Source organism: Loxodonta africana, chromosome 6 (genome assembly GCF_030014295.1).
Source record: "Loxodonta africana isolate mLoxAfr1 chromosome 6, mLoxAfr1.hap2, whole genome shotgun sequence".
Classification (NCBI taxonomy): Eukaryota; Metazoa; Chordata; class Mammalia; order Proboscidea; family Elephantidae; genus Loxodonta; species Loxodonta africana.
Window position 1 is genome coordinate 23,674,727 of NC_087347.1, and position 25,119 is coordinate 23,699,845.

The following is a 25,119-nucleotide window of genomic DNA, read 5'->3' on the forward strand; positions in this document are numbered from 1 at the left end:
CTTCGCCCAATCAGCGCTTGTCTCCGCCACTCAGGACGGTCTCGCCCTCGGCCAATCGCAGCTCAGGGCTCCTGACCAAGCTTTGGGTGAAAGAACTAATAAATGCTCCCGAGCCCGGCTCCCCGCACTCGGTGTCACGACGGGAGGAGACTAGGCGACTGCGCTCCCGCCCCGCCCCCTCCCCCGCTCGTCGCCGCGCTCCGAGCCCCCTCCCAGCACCCCCAGCCTCGGGGCCACTAGCCCAGACTCGCCCCAAACTTTTCCGCCCTGGGCTCGGGAGCCTGGACTCCGGGGCCTCCCCGCGGCCCCTTCTCGCGGATCCTTCTCGAGCCGGCGGACTTGGAGCGCACAGTCCACCCTATCCGCCTCGCCCCTCTAGTCTTTTTGGGGAGGAGCTCTCTGCGCTCGGGGGAGTTCCCGAGGGTCCCTCGTGCCACGCTCGCCTTTGCGTTCAGCGTCTGCACCTGGATTAATTGCCGAGCGGAGCTGCCCGCAGGATGACCACGCTGGCCGGCGCTGTGCCCAGGATGATGCGGCCCGGCCCTGGCCAGAATTACCCGCGCAGCGGCTTCCCGCTGGAAGGTAAGCCAGGGCCTCGGGCCGCCCGGAGCCCGGGCCTGGGACACGCCGCCCGCCCCACCGGGGGCTCAAACCACCGGCTCCTTCAGCGCGTCCAGGGAGCCCAGTCCTCGGGCACCCCCGCCTCAGGAGGCAACAGTCGGGGCCACGATTCCCGCGATTTTTGTCTGCAAACAGCGCACTGCTTTCGCAAACCCTCGCGGAGCCTGGCGGACAGGCCTGCACCCAGGCCCGGGCCACTTTTCCCCGTTGTTTTGGAAAGGCCGTGGCGGGGAAGGGGTGAGCCGGCTTCCGAGCACCAGAAAGCAACTACTACGCACTTTCTCAGCTCCAATGTGTCTCAAGACTGTTCCAGTTGCGCCTACATGTGCTAAACTTGTGTTACTTCCTGAAGAGTTTTCTTGCCGTGGGGGAAAAGCTGTTGGGGTGGCTGACGCAAGCACCGTGATTGGAGTTTTTAGTATTAATTAATCAATTAAAGTTCCCTTTATCTCAAGTGGCATCTCACAGTTTTCGTAAGGACTTTGGGAAACTGCCCTGCAATCAGCCCGAAGCTTCTGGGAAGCCCCTGGAGGCAGGAAGCTTTGCGAGCAGAGCTTTCCAAACAGTTTGCGAGGTTGGGGCCGCCCAAGCCTGGGCGGTTGATCCCGCGGCGCCCTTCTCCTTCGGCGCAGAGTAGAATGTAGTACCCAGAGCTCCAGTGGGGGACCAGGGCGTCTGCGAACAGGCCCCGCTGCTCTCTGTCCTGAGGTGTAACAGGTGACGCGCGCTGCTCCCTGAGGCCTTCTCTCGGACCCTTTTTGACCCTTTGCTGTTTTCTTAGCCAGAAACCGCAAGGGCTGTCAACTAACCTAAGTCCTTTAGAAAAGGAGCGGCCCAGTGTGGCAGGGTTTGGTGGAGCTGAGCTGGAGAGGCCTGTGCCTGGGGCAGCTTCTCTCTGCAAGCAGGCTTTTTCTCGGGCAAGATTCATTCTGCGCCACCCACAGGCTTCCCCCAAACTGCCACCTCTCCTAGACCCAAAGGAAAAGCAGTTTCTCTGGGGCAAGTTAATTTACTTCTGTGGCTATCTTCATACAAGATTCCAAGAGCGTTGTTTACACCTGAATTACTTAATAATTTGCACAGATGTAACTGTGAGAGGGTGTTGTGGCCGAGAGCAGATGACAGCAGCTTCAGCGCTGGGGACTGTGACATGCAGATTGGCCTTCGGGCTGCTTTTCCTTTTCCCAAAGTGACTTTCCTCTTGCCGCTCTTGTCCCTTCTGTCCACAGTGTCCACCCCCCTGGGCCAGGGCCGCGTCAACCAGCTCGGCGGCGTCTTCATCAACGGCAGGCCCCTGCCCAACCACATCCGCCACAAGATCGTGGAGATGGCCCACCACGGCATCCGGCCCTGCGTAATCTCGCGCCAGCTGCGCGTGTCCCACGGCTGCGTCTCCAAGATCCTGTGCAGGTACCAGGAGACCGGCTCCATCCGCCCGGGCGCCATCGGCGGCAGCAAGCCCAAGGTGAGCGTGGAGGCCCGGCCCCGACGCCTCCGGCCTTCTGCGGGCTCCAGGGTTGGGAAAAAGTGGGCGGGAGACAAATAATGCCGTATGAGGCTTTCCAAGGAGTTTTTTCTTTCTTTCTTTTTTTAAGTCCGAGAAGATGTACGTATGTGGGGAAACTCGCTGGCTGCCAGGGCCCATCGCTCAGAGATGAACGCTAAGCTAAAGTTTTGGCCTTTTTGCCAAGAGGAAATAGCGTGTTTTTTTTTTAATGCCCTAGAACCCCCATCAAATTCTTTTAATAGATAACACCTAAGGCATGCCAGCTGCAGGTGCCCACCTGTTGACGATTTTTTTCCTCAAGTAGCCTTCCAGTGATCACCCGCTGCATCACCCTTTCCAAAACCAATCTGGGTTTTCTGAAGGCTTAGCGGTTGTATCGACAGCATTTCTCTTTCCACCGCAGCCCTAACCTCCCCCCGCCCGCCCCGTCCAAACTGTATTCAAGGAGTCAAAACTAGGGTGTCTTTTTTTTTTTTTTTTTGTAATGAGAGGATTTTTTAAAGAGCAGTTTGGTGTAGTCTTCAAATTATTTTGGCTCCCTTTGTAAAATAAAAGCGTCACACTGTTGAGGGTGAGCGGAAGGGAACTACACAGAACCTGCCTTTTCTCCTGCATGCGGGGGAAAATCCAATATAATTTTTAGTTACCACAGGGCAAAACCAAGAGGAGGGTTATGGCCAACTGACGCCCTCCAACCCCCTTTCCCCTTTCTTCTATCCCGAACCCCTTCACAACCTGTCTGGGAACTCTGGAAACTCTTTTGGGGGGGGGGTGGGGGAGGGAAGCCAGTCTCTCAAAGTGTCCATATTTGTTATCCGCTGAAATTTTTAGAAACCTAGATTCTCACCTGTTACTTATCACTCTGCTCTTTGCTTTAAGTGAAATCTTGGCTTTTTTGAAGAGGGACTAGTTGGAGAAATGAACTTGATTTTTCTGCCTCTCTTTCAAGCATTCCTTCTTTAGTTTCATTTTTGTGTGTTGATTCTGTGTAACGGGTTGCCTTGATTTCCAGGGATCAGAAAGTATTACGCCCCTCCCTCAGGTGTTATAACTGTTTTTTTTTTTCTTACCTCGGTTGGCCGAGCTTTTCTGGGGACAGTGGAGGGGGCCCCAGGCCTCTCCGCATTGGGGTGATTTCCGGTGTGCCTCTTTTAAAAGTAAACCGCCCAGAAAGTTGGGGTCCTTTTGGTGACAAGGGGGACCTTCTCAGGGTATGCAGGAGGGAACACAGATCCAGGCAGGGAGGTGGTGTGGCCACCGCTGCGTCTGGCCCAGGATACCTGGTACCAACGCCTGCCGGCCTGTTCTCTTAAAGCAGGTGACAACGCCTGACGTGGAGAAGAAAATTGAGGAATACAAAAGAGAGAACCCGGGCATGTTCAGCTGGGAAATCCGTGACAAATTACTCAAGGACGCAGTCTGTGATCGAAACACGGTGCCCTCAGGTACCAGGCTCATAAACGTCGCCCCAGGCGCGCCGTCAGTCGCTATTACCAAGGCGGCTCGTCTGAGCCACATCGCCCCAATTATCGATCCGGGCTATTGGGAGGCAGCCTCCCAGGCCTTGAAATACTTAAGAACCAACCGTTCTTGGTGTTTTAGGGAGGGAGGGATTAGCAGTTTGGTCTGGGGGGTGGTGGTGGTGGTGAGAGACCTCCACCGAGGGCTCCCCAAAGAGGGTTTCTGTCAAAGGGACCTGGCAGGAAACGCGAGGCGGAGGCCCAGAGTTTATTAATATTGATGTTCCCTTTTAAAGAGAAACGAATGTTTTGGTAACCCCACCCGAAGGGAGCCGAGGCCATGCCAGCCGAGCCTCTGAAGCTTGCGCGAAGGAGGGGGCGCTTCAGCCACAGCCCCGAGTTTTTCCTGAGCGCCCTGAGGCCCATCCCGCCCGGCCTACCCGCCCCCTGCAGCCTGGGGGAGACGGAGGAGAAGAGGGGCCAGCGCGAGGGCACGCGGAAGAGTTTGTTTTTAATTAAAAAGAAACTCCGTTTTTCCCCCTGCGAGAACGAGATATTTCAGAGCATGGGTTTGTTTACCAGACTAGAATCTGGAAAAAATAAATGGGGGAGAGTGCGTTTTCTTTTGATTTTACAATAGGAGACGATTCTGGAGTTGAAATGGAAACTCTTTATGGCCTCGAAAATGAAAAAAATTGGGGTTGCAGGGCTCAGGTCCACTGTGGTTCTGCTCCCTCAACGGGAACACGGGGCCCAATGCCTTCAGGAGAGGGTGGGTGCAGGGTGGGCTAGCGGGAGAATTCCCCAAGGTTGGTGATTTAGAGCCCCGTGCATAGAGCCGAGAAGGGAAGCACTTCCTGCTGGGGAGAGGGGGACAGAGCTGGCGTTTTCCCGCCTGAACTTGGAGGGGCGGCTTTCCCAGGCTCCCGCCTTTGGCAACCAGAGGCCGGTCGTGCGGGGAGGGGGGTGAGTGGGAGGGCGAGGGGGTGCCCGAGTGAAGGGACGCCAGAACCGAGCTGTGCCGGGAGCGGTTCTCGCAGGGGGCCGGGTCTGGGTACTGGGGGGCTCTTCTCTGCACAGCCCCGCGCGTCTCAACCGTGTGCGCCCCCTCGCCCACCCCTCCCGCCCCCAGTGAGCTCCATCAGCCGCATCCTGAGGAGTAAATTCGGGAAAGGCGAAGAGGAGGAGGCTGACCTGGAGAGGAAGGAGGCGGAGGAGAGCGAGAAGAAGGCGAAACACAGCATCGACGGCATCCTGAGTGAGCGAGGTAAGCAGCACCCACGGGCCTCGCGCAGGGCCTGAGTCCGCGGACTGCAGCGCCCTGACGCTGAGGCGCCTAAGGGCGACCCAGCCCGGGTTCGGGCCAGGGTCCCACCTCGCTCACAGCCAAGCATCAGAGCGACAGCATGCGAATGACAACCCGGAGAAACACTTGCAATTAAAACAAAAATCTTCTCTATGCTGTTTCGTTTCTCCATTTTGTAAACCTTTCTTCTGCCCCATTCCCAGCTCCCGGGTGTCTAGAATGTGAGTTACTCCCTCTTGTCTCTTAGCGGTGGGGGAGGCTTTGGGGCAGAGGGTCCCAGGACTCCAGAAGTTGAAACAGCTTTTGCTTCTGTGTCCTCAGGAAAGGCCCGAGTCTCTAGAGAGTTTTCCACATGTGACAGGAGAGAGTGAGAGACAACTCTTTTGGGCAGTGGGCCTGGATGGTTTCACCACATTGGCTGCCTCATAAATGTGTGCAGTGTCTGTGCCTTGGCTCTTTTTTTTTTTCCTTCTTAATTTTCAACCGGTTTTCAGTTGTGTAGAGGTTTGACCTGTTTGTATCTGGGAACCAAAAGCAGCCCCAAGCTCTGGGTTACAAACCAAGGGGATCTGCCTTGGATTTCTGGGCCTGCAGCGCTGGCCCCTTCCTCTGCCCAGGGGTGCTGACCAGCTGCTCTTTGTTGGCTTGGGCCTGTCAGCACCAAGAGAAACCCCCCCCCCATCTCCTGCCCCAGCCAGAAGTGCAACTTTCTTCCCCTGTACCTGCTGCGGGTCATCCTCAGACACTAATTTAGAGGTACCAAGAAGAAGAAAAAAAAAAAAAGACAATCTTGTCAGTTTTGGAGTTGGATGGGGAGTGGAACACTGCAGGGGGAGAGGGGAATTGCATCTCAGCACCTTTGGCCTTGGGCACGGTTGCACCTCCTTAAACTCAAGGGGCCTGGAGTCACCTGGTGCCCCCCTGTTCTCTCGCCCAGGAGGTGGACTTCTCTGGGCTGGTTTGAATTTGTGAGTTGCCCTGGAGGGCACTCCTGTCCTGGATTTGGCCTGAAGAAGCAGGTGGCTCTCCAACTTCACTTTTGCCAAGATCCTGGTGGGCTTGGGGTGCCTGGAGGTGCCCATGACAACCAGCTGGGTCTGTGATCTCACCTGGTGGTATTCAGGGTGGGGCTGGTTGCCTCTTTTACCTGTAGTTCCTAGCCCCGGGGCAGGTCTCTGGCCCCTCAAAGTAGCTGCTTTACAAACCAGTGCAAAATCTGCACATCACTTGTAAGGGACGTTTAGATTTGGATGTTCCAAATCCGAATGAACAGAAGTGTAGATGCTCAGGCTTGCTCCTGCCGGCCAGAAAAGATGCCAAGAACCAAGGCAGGTTGAGTATGGAGATACATATGCTGTTGCTTCCCTCCCTGGACTTGGCGTAGGCCCTTCTTTTTGGAGAGGTGTGCTTCTGCCCTGGTCTCTGAGAAGAGACCCTGGCTGTTATTGCAGAACTCAACGCGGCAGAGGAGCGCTGGGTGGGAGGAATGCAAGAAGCCAGCCAGCCAACCCCAAATCAAACAGGCCCCTGTGGGCAGCCGGGCAAGGGGCAGAGAGCAGTCGGAGGGGCTCCCAGCCAATGGCTTGGCTACTTGTTGCTGGAGGCACCGGCGCGGGCTGATCAGCCGCTCCCTTGGAGCACAGGCAATCGAGGCCGAGGAGACAAAACACCCCAAATGAGCTGGTCAAACATTTGTACAACTTTTCCAGCTTTTACAAAGAAGGCCTTCTCTACACAATCTACACTTGGAGATGAACTTGGGAGACAAAGCCTGGAGAGTCCATTGAAACTCACACTTTAGCTTGGCCCAGACAAAGCTCCGGCTCGAAGCAGCTTGATGTGAACAAAGGAAGGCAACCTTTTTATAATTCAAGGAGAAAAGAAGAGAAAACAGCTCCACAAAGGCCTGAGAATAGACATTATGGGCTTGCAATGAGGGATGAATTATTCAATGAGCCCCAATAGCTGCTGTGCCAGAAAGTTTTATGGACTCTCCAGTGTGGAAAAAGTGGCCATTTCACCTACAAAATGTTTCTAGTTTTTTGGGCCGTCTAGCTGGGCCGGCTGCCATTCAAGGGCAATTGCTACCATTTTTAAAAATCAGAGTATTTTTCCCAGCCGGGGCTGTGCTGTTGAAAACACGCACATTCCCTCCGCCCCCTGAAAGGCTGAAGCCTAATTTAATTTGGGGTTGTCAAGGCAGATGCAGACTTGGTCTCTTCAGCACCTCTAGTTTCCTTTCCAGATAAGCCCTGGAGGGCAAGGGGGGCCCAGAGAAGGACAGAGTGAGGTCTGGTTTGAAGGGAAGGTCTAGAAACCTCAAAAATTTCCGTCTGGTGTTTGGGTATCAAACGTTATAGGCTGCCCCGCTTGGAAAATACGGTGGACGTTGATAAGGGGCTCTGTGCGCCCGGACGGAGGAGGCGGAGGAGAGGTGGAGGAGGCGGAGGTTGGCCGAGGACCGATTCGCTACCTTACCCGCCTGGCAGGCGCTAGTGAGACTGCCTTTCCAGGGGCGTTTTTAGCCTGAGGTCTGCTTGGCAGACACTAGGACACAGAAAGAGGCACCACACAAGCCAGCTCCTCTCATCCTTCTGTCTGGGGCCTTGCCCTATCTCCTAGATGGCCCCTTTCACCTTACCAACTTTCCCTTGTTCCTTGTCCACTCTGCGAATAGCGCAGCGTCCTGGCCGGGTGCGCTTTAGCCCTTCCGCCCTGGCGCGCACTAGGCGCCATGCGTCCGTGCGGGGCCGATTCTTTCAGGTCCCTGGCCTGGGTAGGAGGAGAAGGTTAGGTGGCTAGGGAGCACCCCACCTCCCGCTCCCGCTCCCGCTCCCGCCCCTGGCTCGCGCCGAGGGCGGAGCGGGCGGAGCGGGCGCAGCCGGAGAACCCCAGCCCTGGTCGTGGCATCAGGGGCAGTGTGCACAGCCCGCGCTGCGGCCGCTCAATGGGCGCCTCTGTTCCTCCCCCGGCACGGCGGAGCGGGCCCGCGGGCGCCGCCACAATAGCCCGGGCCCCCACTCCGCGCCCTGCGCCAAAGCGCCGCGCCGCCCCCTCCCCTGCGCTCGGCCGGCTCACAGCTTAGCTCGCCGGGCTGCAGCCGACTCAATTGCCTCCTTTATGTCCTTCTCACTTTCATCTAGACACTGCCCGCCTCCCCCCTTCTTCTCCTTTTTTTCCTCCCTTGCCTGAGGCTCACATTAGTGAAATTTCTGCAACCTCCCCCTATTTTTTTTTCTTCTTATTTTAGAGAAAGCCCTTAACACAAAAGCGGTGACTAATCAATAGGAACGGGTCCTTCATCTCCTCCTCCTCCTTCTCCTCCTCCTCCAGCAGGGTGACGCTTTTCCTGTTTGTGAGTTTTGGGAAACATTTTTGCTTTGTGCTGTAATGGAATTAGAGGACAGATGAGAACTGTATAGTGGACACGCGACGGCGGGACTCACGCTTAAATATTTAGATGCAACGTTACAATTACTGACTTGTTGTCCCGGCTTTGAAGTGGCAGCTCGGGAGGGCAGGGGGAGAGAGGCCAGATTGCCAAACTGATGTTTTGATTGGGGCTGGAGATACGCTTTCATAGACTTTCCCTCCTTTTTAAATCACAAGTGAGGGCGGGAAGTTTGCAACAATTTCAGAGATTGAGCTGAGAGACCCAAGCAATGGTCGAAGGAGGGATTGTATTGCTTTCCTGTTTTCTCTCTTCCTACTTGAACGTTTAAGAAAAAAACAGGGCTGCTTTTTCATTTGACAAAGTAAAAGTGACCAAAGTTGGGTTGAGTCCTGATTTGTTTGTAAACTTGTGGGGTTTTGTGACTTCCACTTTTCATAGGCTAGGGCAGTTAAACAAACGCAGACAAGTCGTAAAGGTCCTTGCAGTATTTCACTTCCAGTGAAATCAAGAAAAAGCGGACTTTATCATTAATAGGAGCGCTACTGAAATAGAAGGAAATGGAAGGCCGTCGCCTGCCTCCCAGTCAGCGGGGGAAGAGGGAAGGACATTTTTTTGGGAGGGGGGGTTAAGAATTGAGCTCGTACTGAGTTTCTTGCTGAAACAACGGCGAAGGGACCACGGCACTGGGATAGTCGCCCTTTCTTTTTGGCTTGTTTCGTTGGTTTCATTGCCTGCTTAGTTACTGCATCCTTTCTAGCCTTATTGAAAGCATGCAGATTTTCTAATTAATGCTTGGAATTGTAGGTTAATTTTGGGGTTGGATTTGATTGTTGATAGCACTCCAGCGGGGGATGTAGGGGTCTCAAGTGCGTAATAATTACAGAGCGATCATTTAAGAGCCCCCAGGGCTGAGCCATAAAACCCATCGGGCAGTGAGGCAGAACCTACAAGTGCGCCTGCAGAAATCAATCACGTGAATAGGAGTGTTGTCGCTAAACCCACTTTTAACATTCATGAATACATATATTTTGAAGGGAAAAAAAAAATCCTTCCTAAACACGAGGTTAGATGTTCAAGTTGTACATAGGTAAATAGCCAATGCAACTAAGCAGCTGCCCTGGCAATAACAACAAACAAATGGTGAGAGAGAAGAATTTGGCCAGGACTGGGGCTGAGAAGGTTCAGTTTATCTGGGGTCTATGACAGGTAACTTATTTATGTGCGGGTAAATAAAGATTAAGGAACCATTAAGGATGTACATATATAACTAACAAGACACTAAAAGGCAATTAAGCAGTCAGTTGAATGTCTTATCTCACTGGCTGCTCTGGGGTTGTTTTACAACTACGAATTAAAATCTGAAAAGGAAGTTTTCAGCAGCTCTGGCCAAATATTGATTAAGTAGCTGTTTGTTGATACCATTGTTACGTATTAAAACGCGGGGAGGGGGGACCTCAGTGGCTATTTTCTGTTGTGAGGGAATCTTAACCACAGAGATCAAAGCTGGATCATTTCAGTTTATCTGTCTTGGAAAATCCTCCTTTTCCTCAGAAACCTCTAAGGAAGAACTGACCAAATTCTCTTTAGGAAAGAGGAACTAAAACCAGTTACATGTCTTACATTTGTAGAGCAGAGACTCATGGGGTGTTTTTAATTATCCTATGGTGATTTCTTGTTTAGAACTGAAGCTACGATGGTGAATTTATCATCAAATAGATTCTCATTTTGTGGGTAAGGGGGAGACAGGGGAGCTACTAACTGCATGTCACTGAGGTTCTAAAAATGGGTGCTTCGATAAAGTTGTCTTCCAAGATGCAATGTTGTAAAGAAATGATGTGGCTTTTTACGTAAAACTAGGTGGGGAATAATTAAATACACAGGAAAAAGGGAATTCTATTGGTTACATTTCTCTACATGTGTTTCTATAATTTTTGTGTTTATAGATGATTAGATGATTCTTGTGTATATTTTTAATCCCCTGTAATATAGGAGTAGATATGTGTTTGTTTGAGTCTGTAGTTTGTGCATTGTTAGAGTTTATTTATAAGTCGATCACTATGAATTATGCTGGCAGTCAGCTCTACCAAGTTGCACAAAATAAAGGTTTGCTTGTCTTATGGAGTACATTTTCTAGAGTCACCAGAATTTGAAGTAACAGCACAGCCTCCCGATTCATACTCAGTGCAGCTGTTGAATGCTAAGAGAAATGTTTTCCTGAATCATTTTATGACTTTTTTGACTGCTGATTTTTAGAACTATTAGATTAAGAAAAAAAAACTTTTTTTTTTTTTTGGTTTTAGAACTTAATATATTTGGGTAGGTTTTTATTTTGAGAGCTGAAATTCCTGTAAGGGCTCCTTTTGGAAATATCATCTCTGTGCTTAATTCGCAATTCCAACAAATCACTCTGAGATTGTGAAATTTATGCCAGATTCAGGCTTTGGGTATTCAACTGTGCATCCCGGTCTGTCTGTGTGGGGGATTTTCTGAATCCCCTTCTCTGACTGTGCTCATTTCAGTCTTCAATAATTGTGCATAGGGTATTATGTTTATTTTTAGTGTTGTTACTATTTACATTTTTTGTTTACTCTTGAATGAGATGAATCTTGACATGCAGAATTTAAATGTCTTGAAATACATACTAAATATCCATTAGTGAATATTTCTAATATTTTCTATTATAACCACCCCCACCCCACCAATCAATTAGTAATCCACCTATATGCAAATGCTCTGTATGTAAAATATTCGTTGTTGTTAGGTTCTGTTGAGTCAGTTGCAACTCAAAGTGACCCTGTAGGACAGGGTAGAATTGCCCCATCAGGGTTTCCAAGAAGCGGCTGGTGGGTTTGAACCGCCAACCTTTTGGTTAGCAGCTGAGCTCTTAACCACTGTGCTATCAGGGCTCCTGGTGGAGCATTTAGTGCCCTTCATTTCAGTATAGACCAGCTGCCTGAAATAGATTAGGCCTGAAGTTAGAGTCAGCTGAGAACTTTAGAACTGGTTCCCCTGTCCTGGGTCCAGGTCCAGCATTAGAGAGTTCTTTGTTGCAGATTTCACGTGTGTGTATATTTCACATACCCGTAGAATTAAAGTGAGTTTTCCGCCTTGGGTATCAGGCTGTGTGTTCATATACTGCCAAGGGGACAGCAGATTCCAGCTTCAGTTGGGCCTGATCTTAGTACCAGGACAAACTTGCTGTCCTAAGAGCTGTTTGTCTTTAGCTCAGGAACTGTGATCTTGAAGGGCACAGGGAAAGTGAGGAGATATTTTGAAGTGGCCCTTCTCCTGGAAGAGGTACCCCAAAGTGGAAGCAGAAGGCACCCTGTGGCTATCTCCTGTCTCTTGGGAAAGATTCCTGCCCCCACCCCCACTCTTTCATGTTAGTTCATGGTCAAGTGTGGCACCACTCAGCGTTCAGCTTCACCTTGCAGTGTTGGACTTGAACATGGAGTTCCAATATCATTGTGAGTTTTTGCCAGAATCAGAGCATCTCTCCTCTAAGAAAACTTTCCCCTAAATTATCTGTGTTTGTTGGGATTAAGCTCCCAAATGAACAGAATACATACAATTTCTAATTTTTATATATCAGGGCATGGACAGTTATCAAAAATGCCCATTAACATTTCTATTCAAGAGAGGTGGGTTAGAAGATACAAAAAATATAGAATGTAGTTGTTGAAGGCATTTATGGAATCATAGATTTTATGAATTCTTACATTCTATGCCTGTTTTCCTTCCTTGCTGACAAAAGCTAAGACTAACAAGTAATTTCTGCAATGTAAGAGGCACTTCTCTTTTAAAAAGAAGTTGCATTTTAATAAGAAACGATGGTGTGAAGTTCAGAATTTTACTGTGATGCATATTTCTTCTAGAAAGTCTGAGAAACAGCTTTATCTTGTACATTGCAAAGAGCAAAGTTTGTAGCATTTTCCCTTTGGTTGCAAGATTTCAAATAAACAAAAACCTCTAACAACTTCTCTTTGGGGCGAAGCAACTTGATCAAAATAATGTGAATTTTTATGTCATCCTTCTTACCGTAGTAGTTAGGGAAATGATCCTTTCCCAGTAAAACCAGAATATCTAAAACTCACCATGGTCAATGGCAAACTAGCTATTTGTCTCCTTAAGCCCATTTAGTGATGTCTTGGCTCTGACACACTTTTGTCTGGCCGGATTTACTGCCTCTACAATAGTATATTAATATAAACTCTCAATTCTAGGAAGCAATTTCCCATTCATTTATCCTGGATCTAATTCCAATGGATTCCATCTTAAAATAGTTGATTTAAAATGCTTTGTGACAGGACGGGAGATTCTTTCTGACTGACCAACCTAGGATTGAGGACGAGGAAACACCACTGATTCTTAGCAGTAACGAATGTCCAGGATCATTTTGAAAATTCAAATAGTATACTTTTATGGGGGTGTAAATGTAGATTAAAACATTTTTTATAATTCTATGGTAGGCATATTTCTGGAAATAACTAGAGAATTAAATACACTTGGTCTTATGTCATTGGATGGAAACAATAAGTAAGTTAGGGTAGAATAGTTAGAAAAGAAAGCCAGTTGGTATACAGTAACTTGGAGTTGGTTTAGTTTTTTGTGTACTTTCATAGTAAATGCTTTAGTCATATAGATGTTTGCATTTTGAACACAAAGCCTTCGTTTATATCTTGTGATTTTTACAGTTAAACAAACATGCCAAAGTACAGCCACTGTACCCCTCATCTCTTTGGCAAACCCTGTATGGCGCAAGGAGCCCTGATGGCACAACGGTTAGGTACTCTGCTATTAACAGAAAGGTTGGTGGTTTGAACCTACCCAGCAGCTCCATGGGAGAAAGACCTGGCGAGATTACAGCCAAGAAAACCCTATGGGGTAGTTCTACTCTGTCACATGGGATCATTCTGAGTAAATGGCACCTAACAACAATAGTTGGAGCCCTGGCTGCATAGTGGTTAAGAGCTCGGCTTCTAACCAAAAGGTCGGCAGTTCATATCCACCAGCCACTCCTTGGAAGCCCTATGGGGCAGTTCTCCTCTGTCCTATAGGGTTGCTATGCGTTGGAACCGACTCAACAGCACCTAACAAGAACAGTACGGGCATAGCCCACTTAATCTATTAACATGTACTGGGGCATTGCTTGGGGGGTGTTAATATCCTCTTTGTTTCCTTTAGAGGGTCTATCTTTTTAAAAACATTTTATTTTGAAGTAATTATAGACTTATAGGGCCTATCTATATCTTTTTTTTATCTATAAATATCTATTTAAAAATTTCCCAGTATCCAAATATGTTGTCGTGATTAAGAAAACCTTGGCCAAAGGGTGTGTGAGTGTGTATGTGTGTGTATTTCAAGTATCATGTTTGAGCTTCACCTGAACTAAAAAAAAAATAATTAGTCCAATTCACTTTATGATCAGAAAAGCAACAAGCTGCTACTTTCTGTATCCCCACTTGGCCAGTTTCCTGAGTGAGGTTCACTTAAGGCAATCGAGTTCTTGTCTGTTTTGATTTAAACATACCCTAAAGCCCCCTTTTCACGTCTTTGCCTTATAAGAGCACAGTACCCAGGGAAAAAGTGGCCGGCTCTTGTATCACCAGCTTTTCTCAGAAACTGAGACCAAGCATATATAAAGTGTGAACTTATACTTTTGACATTTGTAAAATGGGCTGCATCATACCAACTTTCCAGGGTACTATGAGCATAAAATGCAGCAATGCCTGTTATGCCCAGATTACACCTGTCATAGCAAAACTCAAACTCTTAACAACAACAACAAAAAAGACTCTGAATAAGTAGAAAGTGACCAGCTACAAACTGGCAGATGGGCTCTGCCCACGGGCCAATAAAAGCTTAATTCAGGGCTTGGAAGCAACAATGAAGACCAATATGCATACACACACACATAGACACAGACACACACAAACACACGATCTACTTTTGCCAGGTGAAAAAAAAAATTGAGCTTCTAAGCAACTATTTAATGTACAAGCGTTTATTGATTTTCTAGATATGAAAAACAAAATTCTAAAAAGATCCACTGAGATGTATAAAAACATTTTTTAATTACTCTCCCCACCTCTCCACCCCCTCAGCTCCAGAAAGGCTACTTTTCTCTCTCAGATGAAAACTTAAAAAAAAAAAAAAACAACTGTTAAATCAAACTGTTCTTTTTTTTTTGCATCGTTCGTTTTTCTGGCTTAGAGAATGCCACACGAGTTGCCTGTTGAAAATGGGCCTTATAATACTTTCTTACTTTTTTCAGTTCTGTTGCATTCCTTCATGTTGTGGCATCCTTTTAGTACAATTTCTCATTTCGTCCCGTCTTCAGCGGGCGTCACTGTTCTTAAATGTCTTCACAGCTCCGCTCCTGAGGTGGTGTACCTGATTCTGTGTACGTGATTCTTCCCAAGTCCCTCTCCTTCACAAGTGGAGCTCAGAAATGGGAAGGAAACCTTCCCAAGTAGCACTCTGTAAATTGGAGTATACACTTGAATGACCTTCCTGTTTGGTTCTTCCCTCCATCTGGTCCCGAAGGGGTGGGGACTCCTGTGACGTGGGGGTGCACTGGGGGTATGAAAAGAAAGTAGCCTGGCTTTTGCGGGGCTGAGAGCTTCTGCCCCCGCATTTCTCCCGCTGGAGCAGCGTGGTAGTGCGGCCACTGGAGGGGAGGAAGGCTGTTTTCTTATCCCCGCCTGCACTGGGCTGACCTGTCTCCGAGATAGGTCAGGCTGGGGCGCTGCCAGTTTGTGCAGCTGTTACGGCTTAGGGGTCGCAGCAGGCAGCCAGGCTCCTTGGCTGGCCAGCCCCTGGTGAACTGATAAAAATTTGCTGGTCAGCCGTGGGGCATTCCTTCGGGATGGTGCTGGCCCCCTGAAGGCCTTTGGAGGCAAAGGGAGTCCTGGATTATGGGCACCAACCCCCCGCCTCAAAAGCAAAACCTTTTTTTATTCTGAGGATTGATCTCATATCCTCCAAACACTCAAATGAAATAGATGCTTGGTCAGATTATATTTTAAAGTGATCATATTTCTTTTTTATTGTAATGCAGACACAGCACCACATATAACATTTCATCAATTTCTACATGTACAATTCAGTGAACTGATTACGTTAAGTTTTGCAATCATTTTCGCTCTCTTTTTCCAAATTAAACACCCACCATTAACATGTCTTCAATGTACGCTAAGCAAATATCCCCTTTCTCCCTCCTTCTCACCCCTGATAACCGTTAATGACTTTGGTTTCTATGTATTTGTTTATTTCATATAAGTGATATTGTACAGTATTTTCCCTTTTGTGTCTGACTTATTTTGCTCAGCTGATCATATTTATTTTTGAATGGATAAAACATTCACTTTGTTCAAAATTAAAAAATATAAATGGGTGTGCAGTGAAAAGTCTCCTACCCTACATGCCCTCCATTTACCATTATCTTGTTTATCGTGCCAGAAAGTCTATGCATCAATAAGCAATTACATTTCTCATTTAAAAAATATTCCGCCCTCCCCTTGCACAAATGGTAGCTTACTGTATAAGCTAGTCTGCACCTTGCTTTTTATCTTTTTTTGGTCACTTTACAGTATATCTCAGTAATTATTCTATATCTGGGCCTGATACTTTTCCTCAGTCTCGTTTGTATAGCTTCATAGTACACCGTTCCATTATCTTGTTTATCGTGCCAGAAAGTCTATGCATCAATAAGCAATTACATTTCTCATTTAAAAAATATTCCGCCCTCCCCTTGCACAAATGGTAGCTTACTGTATAAGCTAGTCTGCACCTTGCTTTTTATCTTTTTTTGGTCACTTTACAGTATATCTCAGTAATTATTCTATATCTGGGCCTGATACTTTTCCTCAGTCTCGTTTGTATAGCTTCATAGTACACCGTTGTATCAGTAACCAATGATTCATTTAACAACATTCAGATTGTTTCCAGTCTACTGATGGCATTTTCAGCATGTGTGGATTTATTCGTAAAATAATTCCTCTTCTGTAGGGGCAAAGGGGATGACGTTTGTAATTTTGATCGCTTTGGTGGTGTTTGGGTTCTGGGTTGAGAGCAAATGGTGAAGGCATGTTGGCTTGAAAGGCATGGAGAGAGAGGCTGTTTACCTACAAGAAAAACGAGACTGTTTCCTCTCCCACCATCCATATGTAGGAACATAGGGATTGAAATTACTGTTTAGAGAGTTGTTCTAACAACTATTGTGGTTGTTGGGTGCCATGGAGTCCGTTTTCAACTCATAGCGACCCCATGGGACAGAGTAAAACTGCCTTACAGGGTTTACTATGGCTGTAATCTTTATGGAAGCTGATCTCCAGGTCTTTCCCCAGCAGAATGGCTGGCTGCATTCAAACCACCAACCTCACGGTTAGCAGCCAAGTGTTTAACCATTGTGCAAGCAGGTCTCTCTGGAAATTCTACCAATGTCCCTTTGTTTCTCTGAATGGAAAATTTTCTAAATCCAAGAAAAACTTTTCTGTTTGACTTATCGGGTCCTTTTTTTATTCTTGCCTGCTGTTTGTATAATATCACCCGTCAGGAATAGTCTCTTTATGTCAAGCAAGCCTACCAGTTTTTCTGGAAAAAAATTTTGGATAGTTTTATAACAGTTTAGAGGCAGCATAGTCTGATTGTTTAGTTACAAAAGAGAAATTGTCTTTCAAGGTCACCAAATTAGGTTTGATCTAGTAAGAGAGAAGAGTATGAAAAAAAATATGGTCTTATATTTCTAATTTTTTTTTTAGAAGTGTTGGCCTGATGCTCTAGGGGGTTCTTGAGTTTGGTAATGGCTGATTTTTAATTTTAAGACCTTTTGAGGAGTATGTATCCATTCCCTTCTGTGCACAAAAGACTTTTTATGTTTTTTTTTGCATACCTTGCCTCCCTCAGATAATTTCAGGCTGTTTTCCCTTAAATCTGATGCCTGGGAATTCAGTGGTTGACGCTGCTGACTACCTGGTTTACCTAAGCTAGAAGTCTGTGAAATCTGCCAGAAAGAACTGTGCTCCAAGTATGTGAGAAAAATAACCCTCCCAAAACCCTTCTGAGAAAACTCTGGATGTGAACACCAGTAAATATTATAAAGTAAATATTTCAAGCCCTTCCTCCTTGGCAACGGGCTCTTCAGAAGTAGAAGAAGGAGTTAGAGCTAACGATTTATCTTTGAAAATAAAAAGCTTGATTTGGTTAAAACAAAAACAAAAACAAGCCTTCTTTTCTGACTGTTCCGCAGCCAGCCTCGGCTCTGCTGGGCAGGAGGCGGGAAGGTGCACTTTCTTCATGTTCAAACTTTTGTTTGGGCTTAGATGTACACAGGACAGCTAGCTAGGTGCCCTGGGTTTTCTTCCTGCTTTCCCTCTGAAGTGCTGACGGAAATCTAAAGGAGCCAGGGGTGTAAACAGGAGCATCTGCGAAGAGCTGAGAAGAATCAAAAGCAGCCTTTTTTTTTTTTTTTTTCTTTCTTCCAGCTCTGTGCATAATTTGGATTGAATGAGGCACAGAATTTGTGACATCTGATTACTACCTGCAGAAGTATGCAGCTGCCGACATAGGAAGGATCATCTGTTGTTGTTATTAGGGGCCATTGAGTCGATTCCAACTCATAGTGACCCCCTGTGACAGAGTAGAACTGCTCCATAGGGTTTTCCTGGCTGTAATCGTTACAGGAACAGATTGCCAGGTCTTTGTCCCATGGAGCTTCTGGATGGGTTCAAATTGCCAGCCTTTCACTTAGCAGCCGAGCACTTGACCATTATGACATAATCCAAACTAGGAAAATTTATGATTTGTTTGTCATGTTGCTATGATGATCTCAACAGAAACTTAGACCATTTAAAATAAGTTGCTTTCATACCCACATCAGCAGAGGGTCAAAACTTTGGATTCAAGACACATCATTACGTTGGTATCATCCACACAGGTAAAGGGAAGCGGTGAGCAGAGCCCTTCTTCAGGGCTTCAGAATGCTTCAAGATTGCTTTAGGAGCCCCGCTGGGAGAACCACCTCTTGTCTTCTGATCTGCAGATGTACAACATTTTAAAATAGGAAGGGAACCGTGAGTTCTTCTTGGGGGGGAATACTTCAGCGTTCCATTTCATGATTCCCAAGTGGATGAGATCTTAGTGTCTGGCTGGCTCCCCCTGAATTGTTAGTTATATTTTGGAAAAGTCTGGTTCTTCTAACATTCTCATAGACCATTTCTAAAGAAGACAGGGAGTCCATTTCAGAAAGTCTGGCAAATAAGTGGTGGTATTGTCACAGTGCCTCTGGCAGGCTAGCGATACGTCAGAGCTGAATATCGTTTGGGAATCTATCCAGCGTGGGAACCTTCCAGGTGATAGATTTGTTCAGCTTTTATGTAGACAGGGCACATCCTGGGCGTTTACACGGGCACACACACATTCATCAGAGGGCAGTCGAAAGGCAGCGTCTATAGTTTCTTACTAGAAGCCAATGTCTGCTTGTGGTCACTGGCCCTGCCAAGCTCTGAATACTTGCTGAATTTTTGTCTGAAAGTGGAAGGCAAATGGAGGACTGGGGATTAAGCATCAGGTCAGAAACTATAAAGAGCGAAGCTTAAGAGTGCAGAGGGGGAGGGCAAATACCTGGATGTTGGGCAAGTCCCTCATTATACAAGAAGTTGGCTTGAGGTAGCCGGACCAGGCTGGGAACTCAAGGCCTGATCTTGCCCTTTTCTGGGTGTCCCTCTGGGGCCTTGATTTCTGTCTTCCCCTTGTCTTCAGAAAGTGTCAGTTGATGTTGGGGCTTTCCTAAGCATCAAGCCAGTTGGTATCTGGGGTGGTCATCTCATCTTGTTTTCTAAGAGGCTGAATAAGAGTTCAGTTGAGAGTAGGGTAGGGGAGTTCCTGCGTGGTGCAAATGGTTAACACACTCAGTTGCTAACCAGAAGTTTGGCAGCTTGAGTCTACTCTGGGGCACTTTAGAAGAAAGGGTTGGCAATTTTTTTCCAAAAAATCAACCATTGAAAACCCTGTGGATCACAGTTCTATTCTGATACACATGGGGGTCACTCTGAGTTGGAGCTGACTTGATGGCAACTGCATTGGAAGAGAGTGGGGGAATATGGATCTTTGGGTGGGTCAGTGCTAGCACTTGTTGCAAGGCACACTTGTCTTACAATGGTCTGTCCTTTTAGGAAAATTGAAATTAAGCCATTGCACAAGTTTTCACTCCAAATGGGGTACCACTATATACCTTGGTCAGATAAGGAAAGGAACAACGTTTTCATTACAAACTACAAATGACACAGAGAACCGAATTTGGTCTGAATCTTTGTTTGCTGGCTAACTTTCATCATTTTATTGAATTACTATAATTTAATGTAACTAGTTTAAACTAACGATTTTTCCCCTGAAATGAATCCTTTCTATTTTTTGAAAAAATGGAAAACCCAAATTAAATTCATGAGGAAAGACAATGACTATCTTTCACATTGAAATTTTTGGTACTTGGAAATCCTTTTGGAAAAACTTTAAGAGGGATAAAAAGCACTGTCACTCAAACTATAATTTATAGGAAATGATGTTACCAGAACAAGTTTATTCTTTTCATGAGGTTGTTTGAATATTTTCCCTCAACTCCTCTCCCAAGCCCTTTGAAAAATGCTTTCCCAGCTTTCCATCCACAAAGGGCTCCATGGCCCTTTCACCTTAGATGGAAGAATGAAGTCAGATTTGGGGTTTTCCCCTTTCTTTCCTGTCCCCCTACCCCCCCGCCAGCTTCCATCTGGCTTGTCCTTCCCTTGAGCAGCCCCACTCACATAACTACATATAACACATGCTTCCACCAGTTCTCCGTCATTCACATCAAGACTCGATGGGTCACCCCTCCAGGGGTGTTTGAACCTTCCAAAGGGACCCTGGGGAGCTGACAACTTCACATAGGGGAATGAACTCCTAATGGTGGAATTTCAGATGTCAATGTAGGAAAGGCTTTTGGTGGGGTAAGGGGTAGTTTGTGGCACCCCTCAACTCATACCCCAGTGGATCTGATCTTCACTGAGAATGGGTGGGCTTAGTTCTGCAGTGAGGGAGCACTTGTTGATGACAGACTGCCAGAGCATGCGCCGCGGTGAGCTTGGGGGCTGTCCAGGAAGAGGCAGGGCCAGGTTGGGCCAAGAGCGTCCCCTGCCACAGGTGGGTTTTCCCTACTTCTTTGATGCTTTGGTTTGTGTCCTTCTGGCCTCCCTGGTAAAGAGCAGGGCAGAAGAAGGACAGGAGGGGCCTGTTCTGGCCGCAAGCCATAGACAAGGAGGGCACTGTGGGGCCCATCCTGCCTTGGAGCGCTCAACCTTCCCCAAGAGGCAGATGTCTGGTCTGAGTGCTCCCACTTCTAGTGGTCCCTGGCTAGTGGTTAGAAGTTGCAGAAACGAAGTTTCCTTCCTTAAGAGGACCCAAGGGGCATGTGTGATAGATGTACTAGCTGGGAGAGCTTCTGGAGATGGAAGGCCAGAGGTTTAAGTCCTGTGAATTTTGAGGAGGCCTCTAGATTCTCAGTCCGGGGCCAAGAGCCTCAGAAATACGTTGCTTTTGAGGATGTAAGCCACAGGGGTCTCAATGGAACAGACAGAGTTTATTGCACTTGCAATATCTGCACATTGGAAATGGCCTGTTGTGCTTTTGGACTCTTCAAATGACCTTGGATTCCTACTGGGCCCCCAAAGTGGGCACTTAACATTCGATTGGGGTTTTGTAAGTAATAGATAATAGCAGTGAATGCTTGCATCCAGAAAATGCCCACATGTCCCCTGGGTCCTCTCAAGTCGAGGGTGAAGGAGGAGTCCTCGTCAGAGGTGGGCTTACCCTAGAGCTCCTGAACCTTCAACTTTAGAGCCCCTCAGACTCCCAGAGGGGCCCTAGCAATGTCTTCATATGATTATGTTTTGGAAACTTTGCCAAAGTAAGATACGTATTTCTTAAGAGGAGCCCCCTGAAATGTCAAAGTTTCAGGTCATGGCAGTGAATTCTTGTGCTGGTTGTGAACACCCATGTGCTGGTTGTAAAACTGCTGGTTTTTTATGCATCATCTTGTTTACTCAAGGAGCCAAAATCTGGGTCTGGTGACCCAGAGCTGCTGGGAATTGACTCATGTGGTCCTTACACTGCACAGCACCCACGACAGCAGGAAGCCCTGCAGAGGGATCCTGGGCTGGCTGCTCACGAGAAGATAAGGAACATCTGCTCATGAGATGTGGGCAGGTGGGCAAGACCAGGGCTTATTATTCAGTAAGCAAGGTACGCACCGGCCCAGTCGTGCCTTCCCACCAACCCAGAGTGCACAGTTTCACCTGTTCCCCACACAGCAACAACGTGGTAAAACCCATGTGAAATTGCTTACCACAGATGCACAAGTAAACACAATTAAGCCCGAGTGTTGGTACCTTGCTCAGTGCAAGGTGGTGCATACTGAGTTTACTGGTTAATCTGCCCCTGGGCAAAGCCCTTAATCTGGGACACCTTGGAAACCCTGGTGGTGCAATGGTTAAGAGCTAGGGCTGCTAACCAAAAGGTTGGCACTTCGAATCCACCAGGCACACCTGGAAATCCTATGGGGGCAGTTCTACTGTGTCATATAAGGTCTCCATGAGTCGGAATCCATCCGACGGCCACGGGTCTTGGCTTTAATTCCCTTGTCTGTAAGGGTTGCATTAGGCAATTTTTCGATGGTTCTTTTTGGACTCTGAAGCTCTTACTATGACGAGTTCACTTTCCCTGGGACCTCATTCTGTCCCTCTGAAAAATGTAAATGTTGGATGAGATCTCTTCTAGCCTACAGCTGCTGTGGCCTTCTGGCCTCTCAGCAGGCTTTTGGAAGCCCCAGGCAGCTGCTTAAGGAAACAGTAGGGCCTCCAGGCAGCCAGGGAATCAGAGCAAAACTATAGGAGTCCTTGGCTTATCTATGTCTTAGAAGGTGAGCCACTCCTACCTTTCTTGTCTTTAGCGGGAAAGAGGTTCTTAGGTGCTCAAAGGGTAAGGGTGAGGACAGAACCTGCTAGAAAGAAGTCTTTCTGTGTAGTTGAACAGGCGGATACAGTTGCTTTTCTTTATCCAGCTAGCGAAATGCATGCTTTCTTGCGCTTCTTGTCAAAGCTGTGGCTTCCAGAAGAGGCTAGAAAGGCCTGGTGGTAGTCTTCAGGGAGCTTCCCCCTAGCTCGGCTGCATGTGATTCTCCTGGGAGCAAGTTAGAGTTGCTTAAACAGGATGGTGACATTTTCCTCTTTCAAGTGTTCTGTGCCCAGGCACTTGTCTCTGTGTCTAGAGATGAACACGTGAGATTTCTGGTAGCCTACAAGTCAAAGCTAGAACCTATCTGGGCTTGAAGAGAGTGAGTGAACTGGAAAATGTTTCATTCATTTCATCTTATGAACGGTAAACTTAAATTAACTCCCTAGTTATGCCTCATACTTAGCTGACAGGAATGGAATCAGCTAAGCAAGTTTTTTTTTTTTTTTTTTTGGCGCTGACTTAAGACATACACACATACATGTAGAAATAAAATCTAATTTGAATCAATTAAATTTTCCCACTCAAAACAATTCGAAAAAAAAATTGTAATCATTAAACAGGGGATTATTTCAGATCCAAAAACTTTTCATTGTTTCTGAAAGGACTTTGTTATGAAGCATTTTAGAAACTTGGGAAGAAAGTAAGAAATATTTTTGTTACATTTAAAACAATCCTGAGCCAGATATAATAGCCTATCAGAAGAAGATTTTAATAAGGACCTTTTACTCTTTTATTTTTGTGGGGGAGAATTATTTCCAAAATCAACATCTACAGACTGGCTTTTTAGGTATATATGAGGAGCCTTGGTGGCACAGTGATTAAGTGCCTGAATGCTAACCGAGAGGTTGACAGTTCTAACCCACCAGGCGCTCCACGGGAGAAAAATGTGCCAGCCTGCTTCCATAAAGATTTACAGCCTAGGAAACCCTAAGGAGCAATTCTACTCTGTCCTGTAGGGCCACTATGAATCAGAATTTGACTCAATGGCAATGGAGTTTTTTTTTTTTTTTTCTATTCTGAAAATAGACAATGATTCACTCAAATGTATACAGCGAGATATTGAAGCTCATCGTTTTCACGATCCTTGATTCAAAGACTGAATGACAGAGTGAAAAATGTAAAAGGCATTATGAAAACTTATTTTTTGTTTGAGGAATTTTTAGGGCGTATAAAATATTCTAAACTAATATTTGCATGCGTAATTTTTCTTAAGTGTTTATATACATGGTAGCTACAGCTCACCTTTTGTTGTAGTTTTCTTTGACTTAGAGTTGTGGCAACACGTAAAAATATTGCTGTAAAGTATTTAGTAACCTTTTAAAATATAAGCTGAACTTTATAAAATGAGAACATGAGGAATGTATACTCCTTTATACATTCAGAATCATAAGCTCTACTGTTGACCATGTGAAAGAGTTTGTTTCTATTTTTCATAGCATGAACCTGTACTCAGAGCAAATATATTGCAATTTTTGAACTTCGAATTGCCAATTAAAATTTTTATTTGATAAGAGAGAAAGTCACTACTTGACCTAAAGATGAAAGAAGAAATCTGATCTTAGCCACGTTCAGTCAACATTAGAATTTTTGTTGGGTAACTCCATACAAACCAAAACAATTCAAACGATTGCCTCCCCTTCCTGTATTCACAGGCAAACCTCTGACTTCTACTGCCATGTGAGTTGGGCTCCAACAGATTTGAAGTACTCGAATTTGTGAGGCTTGTGGCATAAATTTGTTTAATATAGTTTGAATAGCAAGATAATCGTATAACTTTTAAAACGGCAGGCATTTATAATGTCTTGCCAAGTTTGGGGTGGTGAGCCGTACTCGATCTGAGTATTTGATTTCCTCTTTTTTTTTTTTTTCATGTTTTCTTAGGGAAGTGCTAGTTGAGATTCGAAGAAGAGTTGTTATTCTGTTTAATTATATAAAAACATTAAAACATTTCAGGGAATGCAAAAATACATATGCTTCATGTTAAAATATTGAGACATCTTGGATATTTTAATAACATTTCCACTATAAAGTAGCAAAAGCAGACTTTTAAAAAAATCTTTTATACAGGAGGTTACCGTTGCTGATTAAAGTAACTGGAGCACTTTGGAAGAACACTTGAGCTTTACATTGGTGAGACAGGTACTCTTTTCCTCTCTGGTATTGAGTTTTTTTTTTTTTTTAATTTATAGGTAGATTACTATTAGATTATTTTTGTAGTTGTTCAGAGGGGCTTTAAAGTCAACATGAATAAAATCTATAAAGAGAAAATGAATGCTAAAACAAAACTGTAGAATAACATTCTATAAGATAAATATGCATTTCTTTGAAATTGTATTAATAATGCTTAGACTTTATTGTATGATTTATTTTGGATGCTTGATTTAAAAAAAAAAAATCCCTCTAGAATTGGGAGAAAATGAAACTATTGCTATTTATGAGGGCAGGGACCAGCAGAGCAGAACGTAGTCTAGAAAGTACTTATTCCAAACATTCTTCAAACGTTCAGGATTCTGGATATTTTATTGCACAAGTCCTCTGTGAAGTTGCTTTCTCACGTAGGATTAAAAAGGTAATTTCCTTAGAAAGCAAATAAATATCAAAGCTCCAATTCCGTTTGCAGTGGTGTTATAATTTAGGCTGGCTTTGATTAGAATAATGGGGATTTTCTAAGGAAGGAAATACATTGAGAAATGAATTAAAAAAAAATCATAGCACCTACTTTGTTATAGGGTAGTTGGATTTTTAGTCTATCATAGTCTCAGGAGCTGTCAAATTACCTACATGGAAC

General features: G+C 46.0%; 1 protein-coding gene across 2 annotated transcripts in view; it reads left to right on the forward strand.

Moving 5' to 3' along the window:
* Positions 1-497: 497 nt before the first annotated feature.
* PAX3 (paired box 3) overlaps positions 498-25,119 on the forward strand; it is a 101,880-nt gene continuing 77,258 nt past the window's right edge. Inside the window, exons 1-4 of one of the 2 annotated variants that reach the window (XM_010601662.3) lie at positions 498-582; positions 1,851-2,086; positions 3,444-3,573; positions 4,721-4,855. In XM_010601662.3, the coding sequence (XP_010599964.1) occupies positions 498-582; positions 1,851-2,086; positions 3,444-3,573; positions 4,721-4,855 (586 nt within the window). The remainder of the gene's footprint in view (positions 583-1,850; positions 2,087-3,443; positions 3,574-4,720; positions 4,856-25,119) is intronic. The other variant, XM_003406043.4, reaches the window with a different exon arrangement.